This window comes from Trematomus bernacchii, unplaced genomic scaffold, assembly GCF_902827165.1.
Source record: "Trematomus bernacchii unplaced genomic scaffold, fTreBer1.1, whole genome shotgun sequence".
Lineage (NCBI taxonomy): Eukaryota > Metazoa > Chordata > Actinopteri > Perciformes > Nototheniidae > Trematomus > Trematomus bernacchii.
This window is the reverse complement of record NW_022987698.1, coordinates 14,071,766-14,097,077: the sequence shown is the minus strand read 5'-3', so window position 1 is coordinate 14,097,077 and position 25,312 is coordinate 14,071,766. Positions and strand designations below refer to the sequence as shown.

The 25,312-nt window shown below is 40.2% G+C and overlaps 1 protein-coding gene across 5 annotated transcripts in view; it reads right to left on the bottom strand.

Moving 5' to 3' along the window:
• Positions 1 to 25,312, bottom strand: part of LOC117489423 (plasma membrane calcium-transporting ATPase 1-like) — a 116,634-nt gene that overhangs the window by 58,498 nt on the left and 32,824 nt on the right. For all 5 annotated transcript variants that reach the window (XM_034138670.1, XM_034138668.1, XM_034138667.1 and 2 more), the window contains exon 2: positions 6,924 to 7,351. In XM_034138670.1, coding sequence (XP_033994561.1) covers positions 6,924 to 7,119 — 196 coding nt within the window. In that variant the 5' untranslated portion in view covers positions 7,120 to 7,351. The remainder of the gene's footprint in view (positions 1 to 6,923; positions 7,352 to 25,312) is intronic.

The following is a 25,312-nucleotide window of genomic DNA, read 5'->3' as shown; positions in this document are numbered from 1 at the left end:
CGCCCTACTCAGATTGGTGTGTCCCGCACCGTTGTGTCTTTTCGGCCGTGCCGACACCTTCCGCCCCCTGATTCAACATGTTGAATCAGGGGGCTGTCGGCAAAATAAATCACTCTGATTGGCTGTTCAGCTTAGCGAATCAGTGCATGAGAAGCGAAACGGAAGTGAAGAAGGCACACACAGACGGCTATTATTTTTCATTTTCCAGTACCGCACGAAACATGTTTTCGATTATAAGTCGTTATGAGAAACAGTCTGTGAAACAGTCTGTGATGGACGAGAGTGAAAATGGAACGCACGCTATTTGTTGTTTGTATATATCACATAGTCTGTCTTCCGGTTGCCTCTTTTGAATGACGAATACACACTACCGCCGCTTGCTGGTAAGGAGAGTTATTGCCACTCAAGCATGCGCAGTGCGTACGTGCTACTTGGCCGTCGGCTGAAGTCTTTGCGGTGTGTTCCAGTGCGACTTTTTGGCCAAGACACAGGAGACGTGAGGCGACACAACAGTCGGGTCCGTCGGGACGTGTTCTTTGGTGTCAGTTTGGTGTGTCAGGGCCTTTAAACATGCATGAGAGCTTCTGCAAATGCTCATAGCAGGGGTGAACTGTAACTATAGATTAACTCAAGTGCTGTAATTAAAGGTGGGGTAGGTAATTTTGGAGAAACCAGCTCGAGATTGCTAGAATTTGAAAATACACAGCCGGAGAAAATCTGCCACTTCCTTACAGAGCCCCTCCTCCAACACACACGAACGCGCACATGACCAATGAGGGCACGAGATAAGTTTGTGCACAGATGGAAGGCTGACAGGCAGGTAGGCCGGCCCGCCTAAAATGATTGGTCGTGCTTTTTACAGTACTACGGCTTCCACAGATTACATTTTTTTTATGGATTTTTTGTCAAAACACTTAAAATATTCATTGCTATCGGGATGTTAAGAGCATTCCATGGAATATAACAAAAAGTGTATCTCGAGCCGGTTTCTCAAACTTACCTACCCCACCTTTAAGTTACCGAATAGTTAATAAAGTAATTCTCTACTAAGTGCAACATTAAAGTGATGAACATATGAATGCATCACTAATTACAATCCAATAATTCAATATATATGAATCTGAAACGGGCCATTCTGCGTAATGAGTACTTTCAGTTTTCGTACTTCCAAGTATATTTGAATGCTGTTACTCTTTTACTGGAGAACATTTTGAATGCTGGACTTGTATTTTTACACTGTAGTATGATAGTAGTACAATATATGAGTGCTATTCCACCTTTGATTTACAGGCACAACGTTTTGTGAGGGTAGTTCATGCACAATTTCTGCTAATATTTATTTACATTTAACATTTTTAAATGGGAAAACCACAGGGGGGCTTATATAGTGAAACAGCCAAAGAAAATGCAGTGCAACGGCTGCGACTGAGGGCATCTAAAAACCACTATTCTTTTGCAATTTATGTCAGTAGTTCATTTTTAATGATCTGCTGAGAGCGAGCTGTTTGATGAAGAGCTGCAAATGAGTGTTTTTGGAGAGGCACACCTCTAACGCATCATCAGAGTAAACAACTCTTTTTATCCTGCTGTGCACAGCATGGAATCATCAGGCTAATTAAAGGCCAATGACCAATTATTGACTTTTTATTTATTTAATAAAACAACATGAAGTGAGGAATCCTCTCAGCCCAAGTTTGTTTGGCTGTACTTTAAACAGATTGTCAAGGTAACATTTAAATTATGTAATTGGAATTACTCATGAGACCCTGGATCATCACATCACTTAACTATAATGTTATGGCACATTATCGATTAGATACTCTGCTTGTGTTAGGTGCAACTAATTCAGGGATGTGTTTTTACTTCTGTATAAAGCTTAATGTGAACAACTGTAGGGGGCTCACTATTCAGAAGAGAAAACATTCAATGCATTAATAATATAGATACAAAAACATGTGCATTGTCCAAACAAGTACATAAGCAGGTTCTAAAATAACCCAAAAAACAAGCTTGTGTCAAATTATTGACACAGTTTCTTCTATTATGATTGATGAATATGGGTTACTGTTAACTGTGTGGCAAACATTGTGTGTTTTGAATATTTACGTATTTTGTTTTCTAGGCTATGCACTTTCAATGCGCCATATTTTACCAACCCACCACACTGACCCGGATTTCACTCACTAAAAATCCCTTATGTGTTTCATATGTCCACTCCACTTTTCAACACAAATTGTCACCTTACATGTTTGATTTTAAAATCTTTTAACTGTATCACCCAATTTCGATAGGGGATACTCGAAGTATTCTGATCTCTGATGATCACATGCGAGCTCTGTAGCTGTTACCTTTTATCCAACATGGACAAGCGGTCTTGATGGTGCTTTGTTTGAAAGTCTTGAGGCCAATCTGGAGGACCACTGAGCTAAAGACTGGTAAAAACTATTGGAAGCTCGACAAAAACACCTCAGTAAGTGGTTTTGCTGTGACCATCATCTGTTAGAAGCCGTTTACATTTTCCCATCTACTCTCTGACCACACTTAAACACACCCTTTCATCTCAAATCTTTCCCATAAGCCCCGACCCAACCCCACCCAACATCATGGCTGTTTTTCTAGGTCATTACACAACCAACTCCATAGCTAATTTTAATTTATATTTATCGATTCATTTATTCATTTGTTTATTCATGTATGTTTTATTTAGTTTGTAGTTCATTGTTAAATACTGCGGGGTAATGTTGTTGGGCTGGACTGACTGCCAGTGGAAGAACAAACCACTGAGCACTCTTACGACTACCACTTGGTCACTCAGTTTAAGTAAAGTAAGGCACAACTGTTATGTATTGTATTGTATTACTGGAACAGAGAGACATTTCCATTTTATGCAAATCTAATGAACAATAAAGTAATCTAAAATCTGATAAATATTGGCTTAAGATTGTTCTGTCAAATCAGAACTACAATCTGGCCCGATATATACAGTGATAGGGATGTATGAAAAGCTAAAGCTGTGTGATAATATTGGCCTTTGGGTGTATATATCTGTCTGTAGTACAATTAAAAGCAATCTTGCGGTACATATACTGTGATAAAAAGATTGTAACGATACGAGCCACAGCATCCCACTGCTGACATCCTGCTCTCCACTCAGTGCCACAAAGTGAATCAAAGACTGTAACAATTACCCTGGAGATGCAATTAATTAAAGCGGACACAGTGTGATAATCTACGACACATTAAAACTAAACTGAAAATCAGTTCTTACACTGGAACAACCATAGGGCATGACACAGAAACCTAAATATAGATTTAAAGGGCCCATTCCTGTGATTTCACACGTCAAAGTCAATTAACAAGTCAGGGTTAGTTCTATAGTGAAAACAAAGGTTGGAAGGACTTCAGTCACTGTGGAGGAAGAAACTAACCCTCCAGGAATTTCCATTTCCTTTCTCTAGCTCTGTGAATTATTATATGGGTGCTTCAATGATTTTGTCTTTTTGAATTCAGTTTTTACGTGAACTCTGGGGTTTTCAAAGTGTGGGAAGGTGAGCCTCCCCTCAGAGAACATAAGTACAGCTGCGCCCCCCCTCCCAATTATTATTGCTATTATTATTATTATTGTTGTTGTTGCTATAATGCAGGGGTATTCAATTGCATTTCAAAGAGGTCCAGAGAACATGTCATTAATTAATTAATGCTCTGTTTTCGCTGTCTACCTTTCTCTTTTTTGAGCACGCCATTTGAAATTACTCACTGACTGCACCGATTTGATTGGCTGAGTAGCGTCACCTCCTTAAAACATTAAACAATAACTTTTTTAAACCTTTTTATCTTTATGTTTAACATTTTTTTTTTTCATTTTCAACATTGTGGATAAATCCTTATATGCTCCCGGCAACACACTGAACGTCGACTTTGCCTCCTTATTACACTCACCCCTACTTTAGTGGGAACGATGAGTCTGCATCTTGGATGCGCACAGGTGGATGATGCGGGGATCAGAGTCCTGCATCGGGTCGGGTACCCGACGGGTGACCCGCAAAAAAAGTGATTCGCGGGTGGTATTTTTTCAAAAAAAAAATTCCGGGTTCGGTTCTGGGTAAAACAAAGAAGATGCGGGTCGGGTCGCGGGTGTTGCATAATAAATATATTTAAATAATAATAATTTAATTTAATGTTTAAAGATTCTTCAGACCTCTTCCCCGCGGGACCGCGCATAATCATAACCTCTGCAGCGCATCAATCTGCTGCTGAGCGCGCCACATTCGAAATGGCTGAGGTGAAGCTCTCTAGCGGAGAATACACGACGCTGAAGTTGGCTTCCGATTCAGAGCTTCCGATTCGGCAGTTAAGGGGAAAGTTAAGGGAAATTTAATTTACAGCACTGAGCGAACAATCCTCCGTGTTTGAACCTCTTAAATCGCTGCATAGCCGATTTATTTGGACTGGATTATCCCAGAGAGGCTAAACATTCTTTATAACACAGTTTTAGATTTGTGAAACCTTAATTCTATTTGTGAAAATAAAAAAAGAGAGATTTCAGTGCTTTTTTTACATCTAGACCACATTAGACCAGGTCCTGATCCAAAACCACTATAGCTAGACTCATCAAATTTGGACTGGATTATCCCAGAGAGGCTAAACATTCTTTATAACACAGTTTTAGATTTGTGAAACCTTAATTCTATTTGTGAAAATACAAAAAAGGGAGATTTCAGTGCTTTTTAGCATCCTGGCCACATTAGACCAGGTCCTGATCCAAAACCACTATAGCTAGACTCATCAAATCTGGACTGGATTATCCCAGAGAGGCTAAACATTCTTTATAACACAGTTTTAGATTTGTGAAACCTTAATTCTATTTGTGAAAATAAAAAAAGAGAGATTTCAGTGCTTTTTTTACATCTAGACCACATTAGACCAGGTCAACATGTGTCTCCACCTCCCTGCTCTTGTTTGTAGGCTGCACCTGCTTTTCAGGAGACCAGGCCTCGCAATTATGTTCTTTCTGCCAGTGCATCAGCGGTAAGACTCCATCACAAACTGCAGGGTCTGTCACCCAGCAGGAGCTAAGCTAACATGCTAACAGGCACAGAGCCTTAGAACACCACATACTCCAAAAGACAGATGATGTAGCTCACATCAGGGCACAGAGCTGCTGCAGCCTCACCTGGAGCAGCAGTCAAAAAAGCACTGAAATCTCTCTTTTTTGTATTTTCACAAATAGAATTAAGGTTTCACAAATCTAAAACTGTGTTATAAAGAATGTTTAGCCTCTCTGGGATAATCCAGTCCAGATTTGATGAGTCTAGCTATAGTGGTTTTGGATCAAGACCTGGTCTAATGTGGCCAGGATGCTTTACATGCACAGAAACCTATATAACACACTACAGGAAAGGGAAAACTAAAAAAAAGCTAAATAAAGCCCCTTTAACAAAATAACTGAAAATTATTCTTATGACGTATGGATACAAAAAGACAGCAGGTGGATTAAAACATTTATCCTGTATCACCTCAGTTAACAGTAACAGACAATCATGGTGTTTGCCCTCAACATTACATTTAGGTTTCCCCTTGTTCCCCCCTCTTTCCTCCCCCCTCCTCTTCCTCTCTGCGGTGTGAAAATATAATTACAGTTTCTTCATTAAAGTGAGTAATTTCTTGCGTGGAGGACGCGACTACAGCTGTCCTCTGATTACCAAATGAAACAGAGCAATGATCTATGGAGCCATTAGGGGAACGGGCTGGAACTAATTTCAATCCTGGAATGGACCCATGGATGCGCATGCACGCACACGCACACGCACACGCACACACGCACACACGCACACACGCACACACACACACACACACACACACACACACACACACACACACACACACACACACACACACACACACACACGTGTGTGTGTCAGCCATGGCGTGTCAGCCATTTTCTGGCGTCACATGAAGCTCTGACTGAAATCCAAGCTGATCATCAATCAACACAAATGCAGAGTGTGCTCATGCATTGTGTGTTTGTTTGTAATATTATCATTGTTTAATGGCACACACTGTCAGCTCCTAAAATGTGTGTGTGTGTTTTTTGAATGTCAATGCTATTTATTAAATCACACAACTATTCAAACATTGAACAGCTTGCCTTGTTGTTAAAATGTGCTTTAAATAAACTTGCCTAGCTTTAAATGTAGGAAAGGAAAAATAAATCACAAATTGGGATCAATAAAGTAAATCTTATCTTCTCTTAAAGTAATACACACAAAATGCATTTCCTGTACTATACCTTAGTACATTTTTGATGTACTTATACTTTACTCGAATATTCACATGTATAGAATTTTATACTTCCATCACAGTATAATTCATAATTTTACTTCACTATATTTATCTGACAGCTTCAGAAACTAATTACTTTGCAGATTAGGATTAATACGAACTATATTAAACAAACACATTGCTAATTCATACTTTGGTATTTAAGTAAAATAAGCAACAACACAGTGTAGAAATACAGATCTTTGTAAAAGATCATTGATTGTAAAATAGTTTAGGGGTGTGTTGAGACAGAAGAGTTTGTCATGCCATTATCGTATGTTAATCTCTGTACAAGGACGAAGGACTTTCTTTGCTCTGTTGACAAATCAACGTGACAACCGTGATTCAATGGCATGAGATTCAAATTGGCAGCTCTCCTATTGACGATTCAAATCATTGACTTTACTATCAATAAATATCTTGATTAAATTAAGTATGAATCAAAACAGTGATTTCCAAGCCTTGGGAGTGGACTAAAACGAGTGTGAGTTTTATCAAAACGTTTGATCTTTATGTTGTGACTAAAACTAAATCGAAGTAGAATCTAGGAAATGTTTCCTGGTGATGTGGAGTGTGGGTATGGTGTGTTTCATGCGTCTCACCTTCGATGGCGGATGTCTTCAGACGGCGGCAGAGGCCCTGCACGTCTCCATGCGTGTCCTGGATCTTGCTGACGCCCTCGGCGCTCCGCAGCTCCATCAGCTCCCTCAGGTCCATCACCGTCACCCCAAAGTCCCCGTCATGGTTGCCCTCTGCAACCGAATTCCCCGGAGGGTGCTCCGCCGTGTTGTTGGCCATATTGGTCCTCTTCACAGCAGCGTTTGTGTTTTTTTGTAGTTTTGTCCCTTTTGAGTGTCTTTTTTTAAAGTGTTCTAAATGTCAGACTGGGTCGTCAGTTCCCAGGTATTGTGGGTAGTGTAGTTTTCACAGGAGGCAGGTGGAGATGAACGTTGAGGTTAACTCCTGACCCGGTCGTGCATGCTCCTCTCGGGTTACCACGGAAACAAGGGAGTAAACATCGTTCTTGACGCTGCAGAGGAAACAGAAAGACAAGGTTTTATAAACCAGATCCAGACAGGAAACAGTCCCAACATCATCACCAGCAGACAGATCAGTTTGGTTTTTACTAATTAATAGCGCAGAGGCCAATTACAGCCAATTAGAGGAGAGTTTCTCATTGCAGATTATTAAAGGAGTCCGCTGAATCACTGAGCTCGTTAAGATATAAACTGATTATTGCCATGCTGCTCCTTTGAGATACCGTCTGCTCTGAGGTTTTTTGACTCTGATGTAGAAAGAACAGTATTTTATCCAGGGCATTACCGGAAAAAAACAGAAACAAACACTTTTATTCAACCTTTTAAATTCAAGCTTTTAATACTCCCATTACCACTTTTATCCATTTTTGCAAAGAAAAGACAAATAATATAAAACAATTGACAACCTAATGTACCCAACAAATACACCTGCTGGACAGTTCTGAATCCCAAACTCAGTACATCTAATGACAGTCATGTTTATGTATGTATTTTATATATTTTTTACTGCTTATTGTTTCAGGGACAAAGCACAATTAAAAGTTACTGCAACAGAGTTAGTGTGCATCTAATTTGCATTTGTTGTCTCTTTGCAGATAGACAGTAAACAACCACAGAACCATGAAACGCACAAAACATAAAGGTCCTTTAAAGCGTTTTTTTCTGTAAAGCGGGTTGAACACACTTCAAATAAAAAAGGTTGAAGAAAGGAGGTGGAAACTCATGACGGGAAGTCTGTGAATTCAAATCAATTACAGTGATCAGACGACAACTAGTTGCTAGAATGAAACCTAAATGAACGCGTACAGTAACAAGGAAATTGGATTCATTTGTCCTGATAATGAACAAACTGCAAGTCAGAGAGCCAATCAACATCAAGCAGAGGCAATACATGAATGAAAGGGGGGGTTCCAGTGGGTCTGTGTGTGTGTGAGAGAGATAAAGTGTGTGTGGCCAAAGTGTGACATTCCAACCCATCAGCACGGATTATGTTAGTGCACATCAAAGGCTGTCCTCCATTTCTCACTGTTTAGTGTTGCGTTCCCCCCCCCACACCCACACACCCACTGAGTGCTAGTTTGTGGTCATTTTGAGAGCCAATAAAGTGGAAAACATTGAATACGTAACATGGCTGGTTTCTTTTTTTAAGCATTTAAAGGGACAGTGACACCAACATTGGAAATATGTCTCTCCCTGTTAGATGTAGTGCTAGTAATCAATTTAGATTTTTTTTTTTGGTTGAACTTGCAGATTGGTAGAGATATCCTCCGTACAGATGTCTGTCTTATCTTAAGTATAATGGAACCAGATGGCAATGACGAAGGACATTATTAATATCCACATCTGGGGCTGTCAAAAGTCTGTTGTCCATCAGTAAAGTAAAAAGAAAATAGTTTAAGTAAGTTCTAATTTCATTAAACTGCTCCAAACAAAATCTGTAGATTATAAGTAGCTGGGTCATGACTTCTGGAAAGAGACATTGCTATGTAAAAGTATTTTTCATCCCAACCCAAGTGGAGTGCCATTTAGTTCGATTATATTTGAGAGAAGGCAGAAATCTCTGTGGAAAACATCTCCAACACTCGGAAACTCAAATCAAAACAATCTAGATTGATAAAACGCAGTACAGGATTCAGTAACGCTGTTGTCCATTCCTATAATGTGGTATTCATTTCCTCTGAACCTGGCGCTCAAATTATTAATTCACAGATATTGACACTTGTGGAAATACAGGCAAGCAACTTAAAAGGATATATTATTAATCAGAAATCATATCCTAGGACCATGGATGTATAAAGACACAGGACACCGCATTGGAGGCAGGCCCTGTTCAATCCTATGGAAGTTGTTCACTGGCACTTAAAGCCAAAATGCCTTAACTTTTGAGAACAAGAAAAACCCAGCGATCTTCTTCAGCCAGAGCAAGCAGAAATGTGACTATGGATTTGGCTATTAAACTTTTTTTTTTAACTTCAAAAATTATCTTTTAAATTGACAAACATCATATGTGTAATTCGTGGCACAATTCAAACGGGATCGAAAGATAACTTTTCTCTCGCCATTGACTTCAATACATAATTTTTCCGAAATAAGGTCCCATGGAGGTCCACCGGAAGGGGAGGGACTTCGCCTCTCTATGGAATCCTGTAACTGGCACAGGAAGTTGTAATTCCAACGTTTGGCCACTCCGAGAATTGTCAGCTCTTCCTGGAGGCTTGTCTTGGACATGTAAGTGCACACTATTGCATATCTGACTAGCCTAATTTGTACAGCGGGCGCACTGTACGAGACTTTGCCGAGGGCACCAAAACATCCGGGGCCGTCACTTTAATCACTGCTGGGTTTTGTTGGTTTGTTCCACTGTTTCCGTCTCAGAGCCTCTGTGTGTCTGGGAGACAGTCTGCTGTATCTCCCTCAGGAACTAAACCCCGGAACTAAATCAGGAACTACAGTCAGGACTCATTAACTTTTCATTAAATAGACTCGATAAACAAGACATAAACGCAGGAACTGAACGTCCATTCAGCACATTCGTGTTTGCTTTTTCAGTGATAATCAGGTAAATTCAAGAGAGGATCATTTAGTGTCAGTTTTTCCATAACAGCAGAGTTATTGTTTCTTTATTAATTTACGGTTGTTTTCTGTCAAAGACCCTAAACAGGGTTCTGGTGATTTGAAAAATAGCCATGAAGAGCCAACTTCGGCAGAGAGTTCAGGATGAAATCAGGAGATAATGGTGAGTTTAATGTCCATCCAAAATCAGCATTTAAAAATATATATTCTGTAAGGCACCTAGGTTCAAATTAAAGCGTGTTTTCATATATATCTGACACAATGCTTAAAGATTCAGTTTTTTGTTTTGAACTGTCTTTTATATTTTTTGTTGTTATGATTGTGTGTGTGTGTTATCTTTAACAGAGCAAGACAACAAATGCCGTCTCTCAGTGTTCACTAATTATGTGCATGTTCATTGACCAGAAGTGGATTCATTACAATGACAGAAATACATTGCCCACAGACATCACCACGTTAATGTTTGTTGTAAGTTATTTTACACAGATAGTTGGTGATGTCGTTGAAATTAATCTTCTTAATTATAGATAATGAGATTGCTTGATTATACAAATATTTAACTACTAATTATTTGCATGGAGTGTGCAAATATTTAATTTTTTAAAAGTACATATTTCTACATTAATGAATGGGATTAACATTAGGGTAAAATAATTGGTTAGCTTATCATTAATGGGAATATTGATTGTACTTTATGAATACTAATAATTAAATAAGAAGCTTAACAGCCATTTCATCTGATTTATTTTGCCTTCTTTTAACACATTTTTTCTCAAATTATTAAAATGAAAAACCAACACTTATGTGCTAATGTTCAACTTTAGAAGTAGAACATAAGTGTTAAGGAATAATTCTTCCAGATATCTAACCTTTTGCTCTGTGACGTTTTATGATCTACTCTGACGTCTGTTATCTCCTTTAAGGAAAGGCCTTGGTGCCATATGTGTTGTTGTCACCAGTTTGTGACCGGTCAACTTGTCTGGCACGAATGGTACTTGTTGTGAGAACGCTGAGGCACTTCTTTATCGGTGTTTGTGGACTCTAAGGTGTGAAATCTTTGAGGCCATGAGTGTCGGACGCAGGTGATTCAGTGTTCCCAGCTGTTTAGTCTACTTCCTCAGATATGTTGATTACTCTCTGTGAACCAGTTAAAAGGTCTAGCATAGAGAGAGGCTCTTCAGAATTGACGTGGCAACTCTCCCGTGAAGTCAGACCCTCTGACTCGTGATTTGTGATGTGAATCCTCCGGCCGAATACTCTGAATAAACCCATCAGTGTTTGACATCAAAGCTCCAACTCTCACCGTGTCTCTTTCCTGAGTCGGTGACTCCCACTGCATTGCTACACAGAAGTTTTCCCCCACAATTAGTAGTGTACTTAAGAACAATTTTGGAGTAGTGGAGTACATTTTTAGAGAATGAAACATTTTTACTCCTACTCCACTACATTTTGGAAGCAAATATCATACGACCTAATCCACCACATTTGTTTTAGTATTTCATTATAGAATACTGTACCAGTTTGCAGCTTTAATTAACACAGCTATCTACTGTATACTGTAATACTGAATTGCACAAACACAACACGGTCCTCCTGCTCTTCAGTAGTTGTAATTTGATGAGGCCAGTTCAAGATGCCTTTCTACCGAAAAAAAGGACAAAGTAGTCGCTATAGAAGTAGAAAATCTGACTCTGTTGGTTTAGCTGTATCTACTCTTGCCTTGACTGATCGAATACTAGATGAGGCAAGAAAGCTTTCAAACAAAAACATATCAGAAGAATAAAATGTTTGAGATTTAAAACATTTGATAACATTTAAAAAAGGACGATAGATAATACAGCAAAACAGTTTTGGAGTTACGTCACAGTAAGAAGTTGTAGTCGACCTACTGAAGCGAGGCTACTGTACGGGTGCTCAGTCGTAACGTAAAGTGAGAGGAAATGCATTATACATGACTGACAATGACATGACCTGACTTATCATCGTTGCTCCGGGGTCAGCACTAAACCCTGGCTGTGGTCATGTTGATGGTAACGTGGAGACGGGTGAGTGGTGCTAGTAGCTTGTAAGAGCTGAGGAGAACTGTGCTGAGGTCCATTGCTATGAATGTTTGAACGTTCTGTCTTCTTCCTTATTAATACCTGACAGAAAGCACTATAAGATGTTGATATGGAGTGGATCATAAACTCTGAGCAGTAACATTGAATCCATGTCCTCTGCTTAATGAAGTAAGTATGAGTGTGCCGGATTGTCTGGTTCTTAAGCAGCTATTACCACACAAAACACGTCAGAATATGAATATATATATATATCAGAAAAATATTGTAACAATCTTCAATCTCTGTTGAGCTTTAAACAAGCAGCTCACTTTCATATTTTAAAGAGGCTCTATTCTGCTTTTTGGGCTTTTCCCTTTCCTGTAGTGTGTTCTATAGGTTTAAGTGCATGTAAATGGTCTGCAAAGGCTAACATCCCTGTGTTCCCTCCATAGGGAGTTCCTCTCCCACACACTCCCCCCCTGCCTAACAACACCTCCATTGGACTCCTTTGTTTACTTCTGTAACATGGTGACATCACTATGTAACACTCCTGCTTCTATTGGCTAGCGCTCCAACACGTTGTACGTGATAGGCTAAGGGACGGGACATCTCTAAGCAGTTGACCAATTACAACAGAGCCGGCCAGCAAACCAATCAGAGCAGACTGGGCTCTGGTTTCAGACAGAGGGTGAAAAGAGGTGCAGCAGCACAGGCAGTATGAGAAAAATAAAGAGCTTTTTGAACATTAAAGAATGGAGACATGTCACAGTAGAAGCACAGAATACAAATATGAACCTGAAAATAAGCATTTCCGGGCCCCTTTAAGGTCTAGTATATTTTATTGTTTGTTTCTTTTTTATGGCCTTGCTTGCTTCTGAAGCACTTTGTCACCTTGCTGATAAAGCTGATATGATTAATAATAAATCAATAATTAACTAACCTTTGTGTTACTGTTTATTTTTTAATGTTTTTAATGGTGTATTGTATGTACTTTTACTGTACTTGGGAGAAGTGAAAGACACATTTCCACTAAGTTGGACAATAATATTATATATCTAACCTTTATGCAATAGTATGTCATTGTTTAATAGTAATATGACCATTCACCATGATATTTATGGACCGCAATAATCGCAATATTAAAATCTTATACCTACTGTGAGCTGTGAGAAGAAGAAGTTGGGAGGATTATGAAAGAAAGAACGACACAAGTTGCATGTATTGGGTGGAGTTTTACAACATAATCCCCACACACACTTATAGTTTCTTACACACACACACCCACTTTAGTCCAAAGGTTAGCATTCCTAGCTTTAGACCTTGATGACACACCTGATCGATCACACACACACACACACACACACACACACACACACACACACACACACACACACACACACACACACACACACACACACACACACACACACACACACACACACACACACACACACACACACACACACACACACCTCAATGGCTGTTATGCTTTAACGAGCAACTGTTTGATTAACGCAAAAATAATGAGAACACACGCGCACACACACACTGATAACATGCTCCACTAACTCTGCCAGTTACAAAGCACTTTGCTTGACACGTAGCATTAGATGAAGATATAATGCATGTTCAATAGAGAAAGAGGGGAAATTATTTGTAAAGGCACAAGACAGCTGATCTTAATCGCATACTGAAGAAGCTGCTTCCTGTTTAATCGTTTTCAATCTCTAAACTCTTTTGCTGTAAACCTGGGTTTGTAACCCTGTAAACACTAGCGTTGATGGTGCTGTCATCCAGCTGCATTACAGTCACTTAGATAAAGGACACATTTTTCAAATGAGAGTTAACTCAGTCAGGCTAACATGCTGTTAAATAATTACCTATTTAAAATACATTACTTAAAATGTTCATGTTAGAAGCTGAGTTAACTAAACAAATAGTTTGTAGGATGTTATGCCGTTCAAAACTGGATTTTAATATAGGTACAATTAAAAACTATGTCAATTAAAAAAAGGACTTCAATCCTAGATCAAAATATATGTTAAAATGTATAGATGGGATTTTATTGTAATATTAAAAAGGGGCTTTATTATGCAAATGTCCAGGTTGACATTTGCATTTTGTGCCTCTACTGTGACATGCTTAAATGTTTAAAAACTGCTTTATTTTTCTCATACTGCCTGTGCTGCAGCACCTCTTCTAACCTTAGCAGACCATTTACATGCACAAAAAAAACCTATACAGTATAACCCACTACAGGAAAGGGAAAACCGCCAAAAGCATAAAAGGGCAACTTTAAATCTCTGTTCGAGATGTGTCTGTCTCTATCAATTAAAGGGGACCTATCATGCAAAATGCACTTTTGTACGTCTTTTATACATGAATATGTGTCCCCGGTGTTCCAGGGAACTCACCAAGTGTCAGAAAACACAACCCTCTCTATTTTCCTCCATACCCAAATCTCTAAAAAAGGGGCTGCAACGGATCTGATAAAAACTGATCCAGATTTGAGCACTGTCCTGACGTCAGGACGGTGGCGCTACAGCTATTGGGCCAACTCTCCACCTATCAGGGGAATGTGGGGTTGGGCCACGGCCGGCCATTGCCGCTCGAAAGCGCTGGAGACGCTGTAGTACATATGCCAGGCCTGTAAGTGGCGCTGTAGTCTGCCACAAAAGCAGCGAAGAAGACTTCCCGACCATAGTTACCATGGTTACCCTTCTGTTTATTCTCCGCTGTGGATTTTTTTCTCCCTCCCCGAGGCAAGCGTTTGCTCCTCCTGCTTTAATTCAATGCAATCCCTCCCCGTCGAGGCAAGCACTGTAATTCTCTCCGGTTAGTCCACCAGCAGATGACAAACACCCACCTCTCCGCCTCTTCCAAGGAACGAGGGAGGGGACCGTGAGGCAGAGTTTCAGTTTCAGTTTGTTTCGCCGGTCAAGATGTCCGTTAAAGTTTAAATCTTCCGGACAAAATTCGAAAAGTGCCGGTCAAAGGTCTTCTTTGTTATTTATTGAGCTTTAAAACAAATGAATAACGACTCTATATAATAAAACACGGAGGACGGAGATCTCTTTTTCTCCCCCTCTTCTGACAGCCCAGCAGCTGATCAGAGCACGTCTCACCTCTCCTGCAGGGGGGCGTGGTCAGCAGAATCAGACCCGTAGACAGCAAACAACACATAGAGCGAAATGAGGCATGGCTAAAATGCATGATCTGTTTGGTATTTTGAAAACAGAAACGTATAAATATACCTTATATAAGTATGGCCCTACAATATATCATTTAAATATAGCATGATAGGTCCACTTTAAGGCCCTGATTTTCAAATGTGTGTTCAAATATATATTGTTTTAATTAAAAAAAACATCATTACTAATTGGAATCTCACTAGTGAAGAACTGAGGAAGAACAACAATTCTGGATGTCATTGTGTTCAACACTGCAGTTAATCATAAGGGAAATCCTAAATATAAAAAAAGATGAAATGATGGTTAAAGGGTCTCGTAAATACTGTCTGCAGGGATGGTAATGTTATGTTCAATGTCCGTTTGATTATTTCTTTTCTTAAATAGTTTACGAAATTGACAATAAAGTATTATCGTATCAGCAAGTTGGAGCCACATCATCAGCAGATACCTTAAAGAAAGCCTTAATGAGAAACTGTTCAGGGTTACATAAGCCAGACAGGAAGTGATGTCATGTCTTTAGCTGCCTCTATATATAGATGGGGCATCTGTGCCATAAGGCGAGCAGAGTTTCAGTGTATGCGTCTGAGTGCCTGAGAGCCAGTATGTCTGTTCTTTGTCCGTGTTATCTGTTTGTTATTGACTCCAGATGAAATTATGCTGTAGCCACCATGTTGCCAGCCACTCGATTGTGTGTGTGTGTGTGTGGGATACAAGAGCCCATCCAATGAGTGTGTGTGCAGAAAACGGCCAATAAAAAAGGCCGAGCGGAACAGATTTATTTTCAACATCATTTGTGTTGTCGTGTGGTTTAAACATTTCACATTTTGTTTTACAACAAAACCCACAGGCACCCCGTCTCATGCTGTGATCATATCATGTAGAAATGGAAAGATCCCTATGTTTATGAGTTGTGGATGTTTATTGTCATTGGATTTTCCTTCCATGCTGCAACATAAACGCTGAGCAGAGGCTGGCGGTAAAGTCGAAGGAGAAGAAGATATTACATTTAAGTGTTTTGGTGTTTCACTTGCGATATAAATCTTTTGAAAAACACCTTTAAATAGATCGGAGAAAGGCACGTAAGGAATAATCCGCCTTAGTAAGGAACTGATGTGTGTTTTGGCAGAGTGCAGGGTTTGCTTTCCAGGATTACATTTGGTTAAACTAAACCAAGAAGCAGAGTGACTCACACTTGACACCATCACATCCATCATGATGTTAATATTAGGCAATCTGATGCATAAAGTATAAACACAGCAGCATTAGCTTCATAAAAACATTTTAAAAAGGGGTTTTGCTTTCATTAACAGTGCCAAAATTCTCTCATGGACAGTATCAATCAGCTGTTATCATAATCCAATATTAAAAACTGATCCATCCAATAGCATCTTACAGTAGAGACCTGGGTCAATATCCCTCTCCAGTTATCATGTGACTGGAGCTCCACACTTCATAACAGCTGAGTCCGCTCCATTTTATGTGTTAATTTTAATAATTGGCAATCGGAGAGCAGTGTATTACAACTGAGGGTCGAAGGTTTTTCATATTTGGTTCAAACCATGGTTGCAGGATTTGGAAAAAAATAACTAATTGCGATTATTTCATCACAGTGAAGAAGGGTGGGGAAAAAAACCACAAAGACCAACCATCACAAGCAGATCTAAACATTAACAACAACGGAGGAAAAATCAATACTACTGTTTAGGGCTGCACGATTTGGGGAAATAATCTAATTGCGATTTTTCTGACAGATATTGCGATTGCGATTCGCGATATTTGTTTTTAAGCGACCCAACGGAAGTTTATTGTAAAATGCAGCCATATCTCCGGCTAGGAAGGTCGTATCAACGTGCTCTCGTCTCTAGCACCCCCGCAGCCCGAGCTACGAGTGGAAGAACTAAACTTACATGAAACTTCCGTTGGGTTGCTTTAAAATCAAGCTTCAGTTTAAGATTCACCCTGTAATAGAAACATGTGATGGAGCATTACTAACCTGACCCAGATGGTTTGTTTCACCAAACCATCTAGGAAAGCTCCATTGGAAGCCATTTGGAAAAGTATTTCAAAAATACTTGGCAGGTGATTGGATCAATCTGTCTATCACCTACTATCATGGGCCACTTCTGATTGGTTAACAATGACTGGTACATGTGGAGCACAGCACTTCTGATTGGTGTGGATGACTGACACACAAGAAGAAAAAAATTCAAAAAAAATCGCAGGCTTTGCGATTTGATAATTGCATAATTTCTAATCGCGATTTCGATTTAAAATCGATTAATCGTTCAGCCCTACTACTGTTTTGTAGAAGGGAGGACCGTCAGTTCTCCCTATGTGGTTCAGACCAGTGTTTCCGCCAGGGGGCCGTCTTGCCGTCATTGGACGCCCTTTTTCAGCTCGGAACGCCCTCAACTCGAGCCGAGGCCGTCCAAAAAAAAAAACAGACAATTTTTATCGTTTATATTACAAAAAGGAAAAAGGAAAATGACATTCCTCTGTTGGAGGGGCAAAGGAGGCTGGTGGGATTTTTTCCGCCGCTAGCAAAGCCGGTTCCTGTGACGAAAAAAGTGTACTGCCAGCGAGCCTTGCCATTGGCTCCCAGCCCGAGCCTGAGTTGCCACCATCCTATTCTCCGCCAGCATCCCCCGCCCGTGCAGGCGCCCCGGAGCCGGAGTTGTCGGCATCTAGCCTCCCACCCCATCCAGAGCCTACGCCATCCGACAATGTCACTTCTACACCCGTAAGCCACGAAGAGAAACCGGTCAGCCACAACAAAAAGAAGTTTGTCGGAACCTGGAAAATTAAGTTCTACAGAGCCCTGGAAAAGTTTCGAGTGGAAAAACACCGCTGCATTTTCCAAGGACCATGCAAGGAGCGGTGTCCTTGCCGGCAGCGGTGATTTGATACAGGTACATTATGTATCATGTAACAAACGTTACGTTACTATTGTCTATTGTGTGTGTAAAGAGACAGTATATAAAAGTAACGGTGCAATTCAAAATTGTGTGTGTGTGCATATATACGTAAAGCGATAGTATTTATAAAGCGATAGTATATCTCTTCTCTTCTCTACTTTTATTTTGTAAAGTACGTGGGACCGCAGTTAATGTTGTTTGGTGCAGGGTCACGGGTTCAGGCTGGTTGGGGTTGTAACTATGTGAGCTAGCGTTCAGGCTAACAATAGCATTCCACAAGGTTGTAAAACATACTGCCTCTTATCAAACACTCGACTGTCATTAATCACTGTCTTTACAATCAGCGTCCTACCTTCAGTGGCGTGTTCTATGTCATCATGCGGTTATAAAACAGGCACATGAACAAACAACCTCCCTAAACGAGGTCACTGCCTCCTCCTGCCTGGTTAAGACTTTATGAAATTCAATCAGATTTATCTATGAGGAGTTTAATTTCAATGGCCCTTTTCTAGTCCTTTTCATTTTGTGGTAACTATAACTTTTGAATATTGATTGGAACAAAGATAATATTTTGTCTGCAGCCAGTGACATGTTCTTGTTTCAGACTCATTTTTTTTTTTTTTAACATGAATGAGAAAAACCACGATCAGTTTTAGTTCATGAAAAGGTTTTGTTCTTCATTATCTTCCATCAGACCGTCCCCTTTCAGCTGCTGTTCTCCTCCCTCCTCTTCCTCCTCTCTGCCTCTGCAGACACACCTGCTCTGCATACTAAAAGCAGCCTGCACCTCCCTCCTCCTACACACACACACACTCACTATGCAAACTTGCTGCTGGCCACACCTTCCCCATGGAGAGGAACTTTTTTTTTCTTGTTGCACCCAGCAACAGATCTCACCCCCACACACACATAATCCCATTGAAACATTTCAGTGACTACACACAGACATGTCTGCATGCAGGGCACGTCAAACACCCAACACCGAGCTGGTGAGTGTGTTTTGGTCTAGACAACGGTGTGTGTGTATGTGTGTGTGTGTGTAAGTGACTGTGAGAGAGAGAGAGAGAAAGTGTCGCAGCACGCCAGACAGAGTAACAAGAGAGCGAGAGGGGCCAGGAATGCAGGAGACCACACCCATATCTGCAGTCATGTGACCAGGGTGGAAAAAGGAAATCCCCACACTGCAGAGAGAGGCTCACACACACACTGCAGAGAGAGGCACACACACACACACTGCAGAGAGAGGCACACACACACACACACACACACACACACACACACACACACACACACACACACACACACACACACACACACACACACACACACACACACACACACACACACACACACACACACACACACACACACACACACACACAGTCACGAATGAGTCATCACAGGAAACAGTACTAGTGTGGACTCGCTGCCAGTTTCCTGTTTGTCTCTTTGTTAAATGTAACCTGCTCTCTTAGCCCCTTAACCCTCACTGGGCACGCAGTGCAGCTGTTTTTTCAAACTCCATCCAAACCCAGAGAACTTTATTAAAAAATAATAATATGCATGGCAAGGTTTACAACCCGCAAAATAAATTGGTCTGAATTTGTGGATCTGAATATTCGAAGATACGTGTCTTGGAATGGCTCAATGAAACTAAGATGTCATATAATCTACTTCTAAGATCTTGTAGGGATGCTTTGTACAAAATAAAGATAACTTGTACAATCTAACAAATTAACCGTCTGTATGGGATTAAATGAGATTGATCTTGAATATGTTATGTAAATGAAAAATGGGTGGGAGCGTGTGATCCACTTTGGATCAGGCGTGAGCTCATCTTGGTGATAAATCAAAGACTCTCTGCATCCTGATTGGTTGATAACCTGAACATTACTGAACACTGAGGAGCTGCTGTTGATGTTTGTTCAGGGTTCAGCTGGTGTCAACAATCATTGTTTCGTCAAGTGCTCTCACTGGGATACACAATACTGATGATGAGTGATGAAAGTGAGAGCTGTGTGAATTATTAAATCTCTCCACCTGATGTCTGCAAACATGAACTGAAGGTTGCAAATATATACAAATACTCGTCTGAGTGCTTACACAGAAGCAAATATGAGCAGAGATTTGTACATTAGGTATTAAGGTTTGAGCTTAAAGACCATTTTAAACCATCTATGAAAGCTCCATTGGAAGCCATTTGGAAAAGGGCAGGCACTTTCAAAAATACTTGGCAGGTGATTGGATCAATCTGTTTATCACCTTCTATCATGGGCCACTTCTGATTGGTTAACAATGGCTGGTACATGTGGGGCACAGCACTTCTGATTGGTGCGGATAACTGACACACAAGAACAAAACCAAAAAAAAAATTAAATTAATTATTAATTATTATTAAATTAAATCGCAGGCTTTGCGATTTGATAATCGCATCATTTCAAATCGCGATTTCGATTTCAAATCAATTAATCAGCCCTACTTTAAACTACCAGTGGGGTGTGCAAACTAACAGCAAGACCATCATCATCACTATCACCTTTCCAAATGGATTAAACAGAATTGACAGACAAGTGACAGGCATCTAAAAACACTCCAGACATAAACAACAAGCTCATTGTGTTTGTCCTCATAGCTGTGTTAAAACACGGTCCACTGTTGAAAGCTCATACCTGGGATTCCAGCTGACTGGCTGGATGACTGGACAGTTTACACAACCTGAGGCCCCACAGTCCATTGTACTGCCGTGTGTGTGTGTGTGTGTGTGTGTGTGTGTGTGTGTGTGTGTGTGTGTGTGTGTGTGTGTGTGTGTGTGTGTGTGTGTGTGTGTGTGTGTGTGTGTTAGTCCTCTATTCTTTAATCTTTTCCCATTCCTGCTCAGAGCATCAAACTACGGCAAGCTTAAAGACCTGTAGTTTGAAAAAACAAACTACAGGATGTGTCTTCAGACATTAAAAGCATATGAATGAATCCCAGTCCAAGAGTAACACATTCATTCATCTGCTCATGTCCGCACGCACGGTCCACATACTAAACTTCATGACCGCACCAGTTGAACACGCCAAGAACGTGTGAAAAGGCCTAGGCAGCAAATCAATGTTCAAGATACACTCAGAAATGTGGATAGGGCTTCCAATGCTGCACCCATACAAACACCTGCATGAAAGACAAGGGTTAGACAGCTTCAGGAAACAAAAAGCATACCCAAAACACTTAAACAAATGTTTGCTAAAATGTAATTGTAAATACCTATGAAAAACGTTGCCACAGAAGAAATAGTCAATATAAAAGGTAAAAGTAAGTAGTAAAGTAAGGCAAATATCTGGGTCTCATTGAGATTATATCAAGTCCTTGAGGTTTGCATGTCATGCACTGGCACTACCAAGCCCATCCTGTTTTGACTAGATGCTATGAAGACATTTTAAATACAAAACTGTGGAATTTACTTCCTTCGCCAGTGTTTTCAAAAATCAACTTACTCGTTTACCATTAAGTGAGTCTAGTTTAAAGCTTCTGTGGGAGTATCTAGTCGCTATCCTATTTTTAATATTTTAAAATGGCATATTTTGACATTTAAAACAAAGCAATAAAACTGAGAGCTGAAAAGATGTATTAATCGATAAGAAAAATGGCAGAAATAAATAATTGGCAACCATTCCAAATATCAGTCAATACTAGAAGTTGAGTCATTGATCGCCAATATTCTAAACTAGTTGGTGCTGGTATTCTTGTTTTTGTATTTCAGGAAACTGAATAACCTTGGGTTTTGGACTTTGTGTTGGACAAAGCTAGACATTATAATATGTCAACTTGAGTTTGGCAAATTTGTAATTAACATTTTCACAATTTATCTTGCATTTTAAAGATCAAATGATGACTTGATTAATAGAGAAAGTCATCATCAAATTAGTAGATGATGAAAGTATTTGTTAGGCACTTGAGTGCCTGTTTACAGCGATTCCCTTCATCAGATAAAGTAAGTGGAATGGCCGAAGGCATCGAGACAAAGAGCTGGAGCACTGCTAATAAACTCAGAAGGACATAGGAGACGGCGGCATAGAGGACGCGTCCTTCATGTCGTATTAAACCAAAGAAAAGCATCGAGGAGAAGACAGATCCGAACGGAGCAGAGCAGCAACATCTGGAGGGCGTCCAGAGATTTAATAATCCTGTTTACAGCCTGAAGCTCAGCCTTTACTGCAGAATCCTGATCCACACTGATCATACAAATGCACTGAAAAATACCTCTTTGTGTGAGTGATTGTGTGTGTTGGACAGGCACATCAGACACTGGTGGCACTGGTCAGTCCCCAGGTGTGAATGTTCACGAGGAGCAGTCAGATAAAGCTTCCATTGTCGCAGCAGATGAAGGAAAACTCACAGCGGGACGGAAAAATGTAGAGCCCTGTCCCTTTAATGTTTGTGCTTTTCATTCAACAGTATTGTGCTTTAGGGTTTTCTATAGTAGGGGAGGTAGTCATGCTGCAGTCGAGCCAAGTACTTTATCTCAATGATGGGATGGAGGTTTTCTAGTCACAAATAACAGTTGGAGCCTAAAGCCATTTTCATCTCACTGTGGCTGTTACTGTTTGTTATATTGCCTTCTGCAATATGTAAACTCCTCCACTGGACAAAGAGTGCAGAATATGTCCATGTCTGGTGATAATACTGATTATTATCAAATAATGGCAATGCAACTGGATTTTTGTTGACTTGATGCAAACCAAATTACAGTGTTTCCCCGGAACCCCGCCAACGGGGCTCTGTTACGGAGCCCCGCCAACGGAGCCCCGCGCCACCCCTGAAATTCAAGGTGTTTAAAAAATATATATATATTATACAAAAACATTTTTTTATAATTTCTTTTTTTTAATAAATATATATATATATTTATATTTTTATATATATATATATATATATATATATATATATATATATATATATATATATAGCACCATATTGCAACTAATCTATATCTACTGTCACTTTTCAAATTGAACATGTGCTCTTTTATTAAATAAACTAAACGCTTTCATTTTAAGTTGTGAGTTTAGTGTTTTTGACCCTAAGAAACACTGATGCATTAATCAATAACAATAATCCACAGCTCCTCGCTCTGCTCCAGAGGATTTAAAAAATATATATCCCAATGCCGAATGCAACTATTTAGTATATGTTAATTTATTCGTCATCTATCCGTCATTATACATGGGTGTTTCTCAATCGCGAGTACGCTTGCTTGGTAGCACATGTCTGCCGAGCATCTTGCTTCAGAAGCGAGGCAAGAATACTTCCTGCCATTCGGAAAACAAAGAGTGGAACACGCTAGCAAGTGTGCAGGTGTGCGTCATATGAGAGGCCCCGCCTTACATCTTCCGCCACAGATTTGGGGAAATTGGTCCGTGCGCAAAGCATTGTGGGGATTTTAAGACCGCGGAGTCTACTCATGTGCAGCCTCGATATTTCTCCAAACGGAGTACGCCGGGCTCGGTAGATTTCCAAGTATGCTGGAGATTGGAACAGTACTTCGGCGGCACTCGATGACGTAGTATGCTTGAAATAGTGGCTCTGCAGCAGCTTTACTCGACATTGAGAAACACCCACAATGTGTGTTTACACTGCTCCGTTGTCCATTGACTTCCGGTAAAAGTTCCTTCAAAATAAGAGTCCCGATCTTATTACTATCAAAATAAAAGTGCAAAACGAAAACTTTACCATAAGAAAATATTGGCATACAAATATAATCACTTCTCTAAAAGGTAACTCATTTTAAATTTAGTTAGACATATTAAAGGTCATTTACAATAATAAAAATAATAATAATGATTAAAACTGCGGTCACAGAAGTGCGCACAGTGATGAGCGGGCCCTCGCGTCCGTGCGCCTGTCGGGGAGGGCGGCCGGTCGTCCCGGCGTCAAGCAGACGCGCGAGTCCTCCGAAAATAGCCGTTTGTCATTTCTATAATTTTTGCGTCCCAGACTCCCAGGTCCTCCGGCAGCGACCCGGAAATGAATGTCGGCGCGCCGTCTCGAAGGAAAACAAATGTATCTAAAGGCTCGTCGAGGATCGATTATCGAGGAGGCTGTCTGGAGGAGCCCGTAACCGAGGATACACTGATTTAGAGGAGAGAGGAGTCTCTCTGGAGGAGCTATAACCGAGGGTACACTGATGTATTCTCCGGAGTCGATTTCAGCCAACAGTGATGTTTAAAAGAGGCGTGACGCATGGCTGGACTTATGTCAACGAAGCACAGCTCTGCAAACTGTTCCCGTTGTGATTATAAGTTATTTAAGATGATCAAATGTGCATCAAACTTTCTGCCCTTTACCGTTTGTTTACTCACTAATGAAATGTCCCCTGGATGTTAGGCTATTTTTTTTTTTTAATACAACTGCTTTCATTGTGACGCGATGTTTACAGTGAGAACAGCTGCTGAGGTCAGTGCAGAAAGCAGAACAGTGTGTATAATATATATCGCTCAATACTATATGTAACAGGCCTACATTACACACTTTATTTGTATGCTTTAGGAGATATCTACAAATAAACAGTAGATATTTTTCATGAAACCATATAGTGCTTCACATAATAAAATATACAAGGGCTGTAGCCTGATATTTATTATATGCTTTAGGAGCTGTTTTTGTTTGTTGTACAATGTGTAGGTGTGTTTTGAATGAAAAACGCACATTGTTCAAAATGGCCGACTTTCTGGGGGGCGGGGCTAATGGAAGGCAATTTGAAATATGTGTGCAATCATAATAGAAATGTGTATACAGCATTTCGTGAATATAGGAAAAACTATATGCGAGTAGTTTGGAGTAATTTGCGACATGTAAATCGTCAAAAATTGTACATTCTCCGTTAGCTTACGAGCTCCTCGTTTGAGCGATCGACTATTCCTTCGCAATTTAACATCAGATTGGATATGGGCTGAACTTGTCCTGGATTTGAATTTTTCCGATCATTTCCCTAGGAGAAGTTCGCGAAAATGTGATTAAAATGCATGAAAAACGCACATTGTTGAATATGGCCAACTTCCTGGGGGGCGGGGCTAATAAAAGCAAATTTGAAATATGTCCGCAATCATAAGAGCAATATGTAGCTCTGACGTGTGTCCCAAGTTTTGCGTCCGAAGCTCATTTTAACCCATCGCAATAAAAAAAAAAATGTATAGGCCACGCCCACATTCGTCATTCATTGCGATACTTTAAATCTCAGTTCATACTCTCCCCCA